Source organism: Cynocephalus volans, chromosome 6 (assembly GCF_027409185.1).
Source record: "Cynocephalus volans isolate mCynVol1 chromosome 6, mCynVol1.pri, whole genome shotgun sequence".
Classification (NCBI taxonomy): domain Eukaryota; kingdom Metazoa; phylum Chordata; class Mammalia; order Dermoptera; family Cynocephalidae; genus Cynocephalus; species Cynocephalus volans.
In genome coordinates, this window is record NC_084465.1 from 49246311 (window position 1) to 49258445 (window position 12135).

Genomic DNA, 12135 nt, shown 5'->3' on the forward strand with positions numbered 1-12135 from the left:
ACCCCTCTACAGCAAGCTAGGGTGGGAATGCCATCAATAAATACTTGGGTTTATAAATCTATTTATAGAATCCTGTTGCCCAGGAGAGACTATGTTACATAAATTACTAATATGAGAGTTAAAATTGTCATAATTCAGTACAACTTGGAAGTGATCTGAGAGTTCATGTTCTTCCTTGTGTTTTAGACCCTCCGTTTTAGCAAAGATGGAATTTGGGCTTAGGGAAGGCTGCCCAAGCTCAGTAATTGGTCAGCTATAAAAACTCTTAGAAGAAAACATAGGAGGAAAGCTTCGTGATTTTGGATTTGCCAGTTGTATCTTGGATATGACACCAAAAGCACAGACAACAAACAGAAGAAAAAAAAAGATGAGTTACTTTATCAAAATTAAAAATGTTTAAAACATTTATGCATCAAAGGACACTATCAATAGAATGAAAAGGCAGCCTATAGAATGGTAGAAAATATTTGCAAATCATAGATCTGATAAGGGACTTGTATCTAGAATATATAAAGAGCTTTTACAACTCAACAACAACCAAAAAACAATTCAAAATGTTCAAAGGACTTGAATAGACATTTCTCCAAAGATATACAAATGTCTAATAAGCATGACTCGATGACCAGAAATCTTAGAAGAAAAAAATTTTAGATATAATAAATAAAATGTAACTTTAGTGTGGCAAAAGATAACATAATAAAAGTTAAAGGAAAAATTACATACACTTATAGATGCAGCAGAAAGGTAAAAAACACTCAAGCGTTAACAGTGTTTAATTTGGGTAACAAGTAACCTTTCTTTATTGTACTGTTTAATTTTTAGCAAACATAACTTTTATAATCATCAAAAATAAAGATATTTCCATTTTGGCAAGAATAATAAAGAAGGATAAATTATATTTACTCTCTGTTTACATAGGCAAGAAGGTATATATCATAAAGGGAGAAATTATTTGAGAAGTTTCAAACAAATTGTGACTCTTGAAGACTTACCTTTGATTTATATAGTTAATACTGTATATAACAACTTAATGCATGATTAGGTATTTGTACTATTATAGCATTTTAAAGCTGTGAAATGATATTAAATGTTATGAGTAAGCATTATATTCTTAATTTTATGCTTTTTTGAAGTCTTTTTGGCATTTACATTTGGAATCTTTTTCTACTTAATTTTATAATATTTTATAAAATAAAAAATTATAATTTTATAATAATTATATAAGAAAATAAAGTTAATATGATTTGTTGACTCCTCAAAGATGTGGGCATATAAAATTTATCTTAATGTGAAATTAAGTAAAATAATTGCTGTTTAATTTTAGAGCTATACTACAAAATTCCTGGACAGAAGTCATGGATTTAATATTGAAACCCCGTTCTGGAGGTGAGAATAAATTCATGTTAAGAAAATAAATCAGGGGCTGGCCAACTAGCTCAGTTGGTTAGAGAACAGCCTTGTAACACCAGGCCTGAGAGTTCAGTTCCCGTACCAGCCAGCTGCCCCCCCCCCCAAAAAAAGAAGAAAATAAATCGGTTGTGTGGCTAGGTATTCATGGAATTGCTTTAAATAAAAGGATATGTGCAAATTGGGCTGCTTGGTTAGCTCAGTTGGTTAGAGCTTGGTGTTTTAACATCAAGGTCAAGGGTTCAGATCCCCATATCAGCCAGCTGCAAAAAAAAAAGTATGTGTGCAAATTGGGGTAATTGTTTCAGAATTTTCTTTATTTTTACAATAAAATTAAAAATATAGTTTATTTCCTTTATATAATTACAAGTTTTATGTATATATTTGAGGTTTATAATTTATATCCTGTTCTTAGCTGTTTAGCTAATCTAATTAATTTATAAGTGAATAAATATATTAAAGAAATAAATTCATTTCTCTTTCTGCATTCACTGTAAGTCTCTGAATGTATAGAAATCTAAAACATTTCACTTGTGGTTATTTTGGTAAAGCATAGTATAATGGACTATAAAAACTTGATAAAAGCACCTTGAGGATTTTTAGTTTGAAGAGATCACTAAAAACTTTTTAGGAAATATCTCTAAAACCATACTGTGTGAAAAAGGATTTAACTACTATTTTACAAATGTCAAAATAATTACACTCAAAATAATTACTCAATTGCAAACTTAAAAAAGATAAGATTAACTAATTTTAAGGAAAATCACCTTTTTTTTTCCCTTTTTTGGATAATTTACTTATCCAACTGAAAGTCACCCATCAAACCTGACATGGGAAAAAAGAGAGAAGGAAGAAAGGACTATCAACTTCTTAATCCTATGTTGAATCAGCTATGATACTGAACAGTAAATGGCTTTTACTGTTGGCCCGAGGGCAGTATCATGTCGACAAAGCCATATAGTTCTGTAAACTCTCTTCATTTCTCATCCTTTTGCTTTCTGATGGCTGTTCTCAGATGAGCAGAAGCTGTTCATAGCACATCTGTTACAAATAGTGTTTTCTTGAAATGTTTTAAGTTATGAAAGTTTGTCTGTTGGATAAATCTTTTAATCATAGCTTTTCTCCCCCCAGCTGAAAAGGGGTACTTGGTTAAATGCAGGGAAGAATGGGCGAAGACCAAAGACCCAGCTGCTGCCCTCAGAAAACTACCTGTGAAAAGGTGTGTGGAAGGGCAGCTGCTTCGAGGACTTTCAAAATATGGAATGAAGAATATAGTCTCTGCATTTGGCATAGTGAGTGCGATTTGTGAAGTCAGGCAATGTCTCAAGGTGGTTTAATGCTTTTTAAATTTTATCTTGAAAGATTTTACTAAATTTTGGAAGAGCAGAAGGTATATAAGGATCCTTTGGTAGTCTCTGAGGTGTTTTACCTGCTTGATCCTTGTTCAGACCCTGAATTGTGATGAGTAGATGGATGTGGGCAATGTTGGCATTACTTAACTAACACTGAGGGCACGGGAAAAGCATCAATGTGGAAAATATCTCCAGTGGAAGTTTAATTTAAGTTACGTATCTAGATATTTGAGAAATTCCAAATCCATCATACAGTCTTTTCTTGGTCATTCTCCATCATCAGAATGACAAACTGCTTTAGTAAGAGGGTGGGATAGTAAGCAGTCTAAATAGTTGCATTTTAGTCTGGTCTCACTGTGGTGGTTCATGAGTGGGTACATCTTGGCAAGTATAGTCTATACCATTATTTGGATATGTATAATCCAGGATACATTAAAATTTAGCCCTTAAACTTAAGTCTTAGTTACTTTTCCCCAGGTGAAAACTAATTATCTTGCATGAAACTAATTATCAGTTCAGTCATTCAGGTTTTCTCCTTCTATAGAATTACATAGGAGAAAGCACTGTTGTCTGTATAACTGATGTGTAAATTCCTTGTGTGAAGTCTCTGTCTTTGAGTTAGGGTATAAATTCCACATAGCATTTGATTTATTTTCATGAATATATGCATTGTGTGTACAAAATGTGAATTGCTTCAGCTGCTGACTGTTAATGCCCCTTGAGGGGTCCCATCTCTAATATTTAATGCTGTGTTTTAGTCACTATTTCTATAGGTTATTAGAAAAACTAGAGATTTAAAGTATGAATTTCCTGTACTAGGATCAGCACTAAAAAACCAAGGTGTCTGTGAATGTACAGTATTCGTTATATTCAAAATATTTTTGTCTTGCCTATTTTTTTTCCTTCCCTCCAGATACCAAGAAATAATCGCTTAATGTATATTCATAGCTATCAAAGCTATGTGTGGAATAACATGGTGAGCAAGAGGATAGAAGACTATGGACTGAAACCTGTTCCAGGAGACCTGGTTCTCAAAGGAGGTAAAAAGTCAATTGTCGCTGTTATTTAAACAAACTAGGATTCAGTTATTTGACACTAGTGGCTTTAAAATCCAGCCTGGTCACTAGTTAAGAAAGAGATGGCTAGTAAGTTTGAGATGGAAGGACCGTGTAAGTTCATACTCACTAGTTTGTATCTGTATGTTTAATGAAAAAATATACATCTGGTTTGAGTAAGTGCCTGACTATTATCTTAGAGTTTGTTCAAGTCAACACCATACTGGAGCTAACTTTACATGTGGGCCATGATAGAATGAGCATCAGTGTATACTGTGCCTGAAATGTTCCTATGACAGCGCTAATATCCCATCTGCTGTGGAGCCCTTACTGTGTGCCAGGCCTTGCGTAAAGCCCTTTACTTGCATTTGAAGCTCATAATAATACTGCTTTTCAAATGAGCTTCAGTCACTTGCCCAAGATTCCACAGCTGGAATTTTTTTAAAAACCTTTTTTTTCTTAAATATAAGAAATCTGGAATTCAGAGTCAAGTCCATATGATGAACACGTGGCATGTTCATCTGCAGGAAGACCCCATAAATCCACTAAGGTTTTTAATTGGTTTGTTCAGAAACTTTAAGCCTCTTTTTTTCTGATTTAACATTCTTTCTTTCATACAATATTGATTACATCCAGTGTATTTTAATGTCCCATGTGCCACCATGTTTCATCCTCTAAATACAGGCTGGTTTTTTAGATTGTTTATTCTTGTAGCAAAATGCATCCATTTATGATAGCTTTCCAAATGGTCTTTTGTAGTGTTGTTTAAGAAGGATAAAGGAGCTGATTTTAAAAAGCAGGCATTCTCCAAAAGTGAGGATGCAGTTGAGAAATAAATGTTTTTAAATTTTCCTTAAAACTCTACTTTTTCTAAATCCTTGATTTTTTTCTTGGGTAAAATAGAAAAGACTGAAGGGTCTATATCTCAACTTAATTGCTTTAAGCTGCCAAGGCCACTGAACTGGTACCAACTGGCACTTCTGACTTGCTTAACTGTGTGTAATTTTAGAAGATTAAGCTCATGAAAGTATTGCCTTTTTTTCTGAATTTATTGTGCACTTGTGAATTTACAGCCACAGCTGCCTATATTGAAGAAGAAGATGTTAATAATTACTCCATCCATGATGTGGTAATGCCCTTGCCTGGTTTTGATGTTATCTACCCAAAGCATAAAAGTAAGTTTCCTGCATGGGGAAAGTAGTTAAAATGACTCTAACATAATTAAGCCACTGGCAGCCAAGAGTGGACAGAGGAAAAAAAAAATCAGTACTTTAAATAAAATTTTTAAACTTTGTTTCCATCAGACTTAAAAAGATATTCAGTTTTAAATATATATAAACCGTGTTTATTTATGAAAGTCTCTTAGAAAGGGATGCATTTAGATGGATAATTTAAATTAATGAATTGCATGATAGAGATGGTATTAGTGGTAGCAGTAGTATTGTTATTGTTGCTTTATTATGTAAATTTCTGAAATTCACTAATTCATATTAAGGATGAGGAGAGTCTGGAAAGAGTCATTCAGGAAGTGGATGGATAATTCTACTTTAATATTGCTTTTTTAAAACTTTTTAAGAACTATGTAAGTATGTAATATGGTGTTTAAAAAGTCAACAAGTACTGAAGTTTATAAAATGAAAAGTTAGAATTCTCTACTTTGATTTCCCATTTTCCAAAGCCTAAGAATTGCTTTTGTTATCTTCATGGATGCCATTTGGAGAGGAGGGGAAATTGTAACTTTTATTGTTCATGGATTCAGAAATTGAGGAAAGAAAGAAGCTCTGACTACAGGACCGATTTAGTGGGACTGAACTGGAATTTTACTCCAAGCCAGGACTGGTCTGTGGATGGTGTTTTTCTATTGAAATATCTTTTCTCTCAAAAGGCCAGAATTATTCTGTTTATCAAAGTTATGTTCCTTGAAATTTTATGAATTAAAGGATGATTAGAATTAATGCCCTTCTTGGATAATACCTCTTCTTGGATAATGCAAATACCTCTAGAAGGGTTAAATAGTCACCTGTCATTTATGTATTGATTAATTCAACCAAACTGCTATACCCCTAATACTTACATGAGGTTGACTTCACTGAGGGGAAAGGAATTGAGGGGAAGGGGAGGATGAGTAAGGTGGATGAGGAGGTTTGTGGTCTGCCTGCCCTGGGCAGGGATCAGGGAGAGTAGCAGTCCAAACCCAAAGGTCTCACAACCAAGGAAGCTGATGGTAGAACTCTCAGGCTGAGACGGGAGGCCCGAGAACAGGTGCAAGTCCCGGGTTCCCAAGTCAGTGAACCTGGAGTTCTGACGTCCAAGGGCAGGAGAAGGGCATCCCAGTTCTGGGAGAGAGGGAGAAAATGTGCCCTTCGTCTACATTTTTGTTCCGTCCAGTTTCTCAGCTGATTGGATGGTGCTCACCCACATTGAGGGCAGATCTTCCCCTCTCATTACACCGCCTCCCACACCAGTCTCTTCAAGAAACACCCTCACAGACACACCCAGGGCAGCCAGTCATTCTCATCCAAAGCAAAACCACCTGGTTTCCCTTTCAGCAGAAGAGGGACTGGCTCGGTGCCTGCTGAAGCACTGAGAATAATTAATGCTTTACCAGCTCTCTGAGTATCCCTTAATCTGGTCAAGTTGACAACCAAAGTCAATCATCACAAGAAAGAAAAAGCAAACGTCGTTTTCCTCTTCTCATACCTCTCAGGATCAGGCTAGTACCAATTAGAACATAAATTCAGCGAAGCCTTTACAGAGCCATTCATGAGAACCTTGTAGCCAAGATAGGACTCGTAGACTGAGTGGGTGAAATTTCAGGCATTTGGTACATAACATATGCACCCCTAGCATCCAACAGTGCGTGATTTAGGGATCCCTGATGTCCTTTGTGTGTAGTGAGAGAGTCTTTCCTTGACCCTTTTCTGCCCAACATTTTTTGTGAATAACTTGAATAAAGAAATCTGCTTATCATATTTGCAAATAGTACAGAATAAAATAGTTAATCTTAATTATATGAAAATAAATATTAAGAACTACATGCTTTCTGAAGCATGTAACAGGGTCTAAAATAAATTCTCACATTCATGCTCAATGATGAAATGTACAGATGGAAAAGGCCCAGTTTGATAGTAGTCTGTGTTAAAAAATTGTACATAAGCCTGTTACTCTGGGACAGGCAACAGATTGGTGGGGAATACAGACATGTCAAAGGAAGGACAGTTGAGGGAACCATTGTTTGGTCTACAGAAGATATGACTTAAAAGTCCAGTACTTACAAGTACGTGGAGAAGAGGACAGTTAATCTTCTGTCTTTCAAAGCAATCAACAGAAGTTACAAGAAAACAATTTCAGCTTAGAAAAGGAAGAACTTTCTGATAATTGTGTGCCTCACAAAGTAGTTCCTCATAAATGACAACATGCAAGCAAAGGCTAGAAAACTGTATTTCTTAAGTGTTACAAAAAAGATTCTACATCAGGTGCGAGGGTGAGCCAGATGGTTTTCCAGGGTCTCTTTTTATACGTTTATTTATAACTACCTCTTCCAGAGAGAGTGTGAAGCCTCTGTGTATAGTCTCTTCCAACTATGAGCACATATAACTGGTAGTTTAGCAAATGTGGATGAAATGGCCTTTCGTAGTTAGCTTGGGTACAGCACAGGTACTGTGGCTGGTTGCAAAGACAACTTATAATTTGGCCAAACCAAAGCTGGAGACATCCTCTAGTCCTAGTTATATCACTAAATTTTGATTCCAAATAATGGACTTTGGATTATAAATTAGGGAAATAATTTTGCTAGGGCAGTGAAACTGAATTTATATGTTACTCTGCAAGGGTACTTCAAAAAGTTTGTGGAAAAATGGAATTAAAAGATAATACAAATCTTTCCACGAGCTGTTTGAAGTACCCTCGTATTTGTAGTATAGCTCAAGGTAACTTGCTGACCGGCTCCATTCCAACTAACTTTTTGTATTTTATTTTAGTTAGTGAAGCGTACAGGGAAATGCTCACAGCAGACAATCTTGATATTGACAACATGAGACACAAAATTCGAGATTATTCCTTATCAGGGGCCTACCGAAAGATTATTATTCGTCCTCAAAATGTCAGCTGGTGAGTAGTAGTCTGGAATGAAATAGAACTGAATTGACATGTAAGGTTTTAGACTTTTGCTTCACATATGTATTTTTCAGTGCTTAGAACCTAGCATATGTGTTTCATAAGTGTTAATTATTATTGTTAATATTACTATTATTACTTGGTATTTTTTGAATCATCAAGAAATAAGCTGTTTTGAATGTAAACATATAGTGAAAATGACTTCATTTATATATCTACACACACGCACGCACGCACGCACGCATGCGCACACACACACACACACACACACACCCCTTTATTTTTTTTGGCGGCTGGCCAGTAAGGGGACCCAAACTCTTGACCTTGGTGTTATCAGCACTGTGCTCCCCCAAGTGAGCTAACTGGTCAGCCTACTTTGTGTTCATTTTGTTAGCGTCACTGAATTATTAAAGAAATGTGTAGAGAAAGAAGTTTTACTATAAAACCAAGATTTTCTTACAGAGCTACTCCTGAGCAAGTTACCTAACTCAGTTAGCTGTGAGTTCCAGACTGATCTGTTTGTTTTAATATGTTTCTAGAGAGAAAGAGATACTTGTATTAATTAGTTTTAAAATGCTTTCAGAGGAGAGAGCAGAACTGAGGCCGCCAGAGGTGGGGGAAGGAGGGGGAGGGTTAGCAAGGAATTGATAAAGGGCCACAAAAAATGATTAGATTATATAATGTTGAACACTAATTATCCTGATTTGGTCATCACATTTTGCACACAGGTATTGATACTCACCGCCGTACCCTGCAGATACATACAATCAATTATGTTTTGATCTAAATAAATAAATAAAATGCTTTAGGGCTGGCAGTTTAGGGCTTAGCTCAGTTGATTAGAGCATGGTGTTGATGATACCAAGGTCAAAGGTTTGTATCCCAGTATCAGCCAGCCGCAAAAATAAAATGCTTTAATACCTAGTATTATCTAAAACTTTATTTGATAATTTAAAAATGAAATCCTGAGCATTGCCAAGAAATTCTTTCTTTCCCTCTCTCCCTTTCTTCTCTCTCTTCCCTTCTCTTCTCTGGATTGTGGGCAAGAGGGGGCAGACTTTGTCTTTCCCACTCCAAAGAGCAGTTTCTCATAGTAACAAAGTATAGTTGGTAACCACTCTGGAGAAAATGTAAATGCCATGATTAATTCGGATGTCTTTTACTTGGGCTGGTATCATCTGTCATCTTGCTATACATTAATATAAAGGCAATACCTGTGTATAAAATCTGACCTCTTTCTGTTATTGAAGAGTCCTACCTATAATTATTTACAATAAACCTATGTGTTTTTCTTGCTGAACAAATGGTGATGCATGACTTACTACTTTTCATGAAAGTTCACATTCATACTGATCTTTATTTACATGTTTTGAAGGGAAGTCGTTGCATATGATGATCCTAAAATTCCACTTTTCAACACAGATTTGGACAACCTAGAAGGGAAACCCTCACCAGTTTTTGTTTCTGGTAAGTTTACTCAGTCATCAGCTCTGTGTCAACTTTGAAATGTTTTCCCATACAAAAACATAAATTAAAAACAAAACCAAAACTGTTCTTAATCATACCACCACCCACCCACCCACTCTGTGATTTCTGTTTTGTGTTTTGTCACCTTAGTTTCATGGTTATAGCTGGAGGTCAGTAACTAAAACAGTAAGCCCTACTGAAAATGAGTGAATGTTATAGATGGTTGTGATATTAGGTAATTATTTCCTCCCCGTTCCCCACAGAGGGTTAACAAAGGTGAGTGAAAATTCAGGAAGAGGGTCTAAAATACTAAATTTGCATTCTCATTGTCAAGTTCTTGTTGCCACTCCTTTTTCTCTCCCTCTTCCCCTGTGTCCTAATTTTTTTAATTTAGTTTTTTAAAATTATTTTATTTGCATTTTTCTCTTGTGCTTTTCTGTCTGCCCTTTTTTATGAAGGTAGAATTACCATAACCATTTGGCTGGTTCCTATACCCTCAGATCTCTTAGTTCCATGGTCTCATTCTCTGAGGCCCCAGGGGAAGTGGAAGCCTAAGGAAAAAGCGCAGTTCTTTGTATTTGTGTAGATATTATATGACTCTCTCCAGTCTGTCTGCAGCTGCCTTTGTTTTCTGACTGTTCTCTTCTTTCTTGCCTGGCAGAAGGCAAATACAGGGCTCTGAAAATGGATTTTTCTCTTCCTCCTTCCACATATGCTACCATGGCCATTCGAGAAGTGCTAAAGATGGATACCAGCATCAAGAACCAGACCCAGCTGAATACAACCTGGCTCCGCTGAGCAGTACCTTGTCCACAGATTAGAGAGTGCACACAAGTGTTTGCTTCTCAGCTTTCTGTTCATTTTCCTCTTAGCACAGGCAGACCCAGATGTGGATTTTGCATCTTTGTAGTAAATGATTATTTGTATTTTTTTACATTTTTATTAGCTTCCAGAAATAATTTGCAATATTTCTACACTTACACAAATCCTGAGGATCCTAATTTTAGCTCGGAGAATGTAAATTGGTCAGAATATACTTCAGGTGCTTAAATCATGGTAAAATGTCAGCTTTATCGGCTTTATGACAGTAAAAAAGGACTTTGGTTTTAAGTAGAGGTTTAGGTTTTGCTACATTTTTGAAGGACAACAGGAATTTTTAACACATCCATGAATGGAGTACAGAACAATGCATTTTAAGAACAAACTCAACAACACAAATCTTGATTATAGATAAGTAGTTTGAGAGCCCTACCTGTGAATATACATATAGTACTCATGCCGATTTAAATGATAATAAAACATCTAGGAGTTTATAAACACAAAAGTGATTGTCATTATCCAGCTCATGTACCAGATTCAGGTAAGCATTTATAGACTTTTTAGTTGCAGTGGCTTTTGCATTTATATTATCAATGCCTTGCTGGAGAGTTGCATTGATAGGGCCCTTTTTCTTGATGTAAACATGTGCAGCGGTTTTTATTAGTAAAGGTCTAATTTTTACTCTAGGTGCCTTTTATGTTCAGAATGCTTTCCACTGGCCTGGTATTTGCTTAAAAATAAATAATGGCAGAGAAGAAAACTTTAACAATTTACAAGGGCTTCTATCAGCATTGTTTACTTTTTGTCACTAACAGCTTAGATATGTTCTTTTTTGTCATTACATAAAACTTTGGTGGGAAAGGATAAATTTGCCTTTCTGAAGTTGTATAACGTAATTGTACTAATTTTTATTTTCTATCATTTCTAGAATCAAATGCAATAAATATTTTTTAAAACTCCTTTCTACTGGTTATGTAAATACATCAAATAAATATCTAAAACTGGATGCAAATGAGAATCTTGGCAAGGAACTAAGCAAATGAAGGAACCTCAGAAATGGTGTTGACACAAAGCTGTGTCATGATCAGGTGTGAGATTTGAGATGAGAATAATATGATATTGCATCATATGGTGTGACTGATTGTGTCAGACTGGACCTGAGGTTATCGTTACAGTGGCCTGCCTCACTCGCCTTCCAGTGTGCTTTCTAGAGCAGAGAAGAAAGGAATGGAGAAGTGCTATACCAGCGACATCACACCATGGGAGTGTGAATGACCTTTGTCCTGTGTCTGGCAGTGCAAACAAGATTGAGAACTGCTGGCTAGTTTCTAAAGAACCTTTGTCCTACAAAAGCCAAATTTATTAGATGTATAGTGGTCCTGTCTGTACTTCCCAGTAATAGTACGTCTCCATAATCAGACTGATTAATAAAATTTTATTAATTTACTAATTAATTCATTAGTGAACATTTATGAATGAGACTAAGTCTTTCTATTGCAAATGCATTTAGCAGTTCTGCATTTATAAATTTATATTCCAAAACAACAAATGTGAGGCTAAGCTTACGTTTTCTTCATCTGGGAAATACTTAAGGCTCCATGTGATGAATTACTTTTCCTGGTTGCATTAGCCACCTACCAATGTGTGCATGTTTCTTTCTTAGACACCAGTTGAAGAAGAATGATTCAAGGCAGATTCTTTTAGCTGTTTTGAGTCTCAGGGACATACTGTAACTCTAGAGACTTAGCACAGAAGTCAGAACGTTTTTTGTTGTTAACAAAAGGAGGAGGTTTCTCTAAGGCAAATTTACAAAGCCTGGAAGCAACCTTATCCTTGACATAAAAGTATCATTGTTCCTAATTTTTTGCCTAAAAGAAATAATAAAAGACTATAAGATCATTATTTTTATTTTAATGTGA

The 12135-nt window shown here is 35.6% G+C and overlaps 1 protein-coding gene across 1 annotated transcript in view; it reads left to right on the forward strand.

The window, feature by feature from the left end:
- PUS7 (pseudouridine synthase 7) overlaps positions 1-11621 on the forward strand; it is a 39276-nt gene extending 27655 nt beyond the window's left edge. The window contains exons 10-16 of the mRNA XM_063099494.1: positions 1325-1386; positions 2539-2699; positions 3673-3799; positions 4888-4989; positions 7795-7924; positions 9306-9397; positions 10059-11621. Of these exons, the coding sequence (XP_062955564.1) occupies positions 1325-1386; positions 2539-2699; positions 3673-3799; positions 4888-4989; positions 7795-7924; positions 9306-9397; positions 10059-10195 (811 nt within the window). The 3' untranslated portion in view covers positions 10196-11621. The remainder of the gene's footprint in view (positions 1-1324; positions 1387-2538; positions 2700-3672; positions 3800-4887; positions 4990-7794; positions 7925-9305; positions 9398-10058) is intronic.
- The last annotated feature ends 514 nt before the right edge of the window (positions 11622-12135 follow it).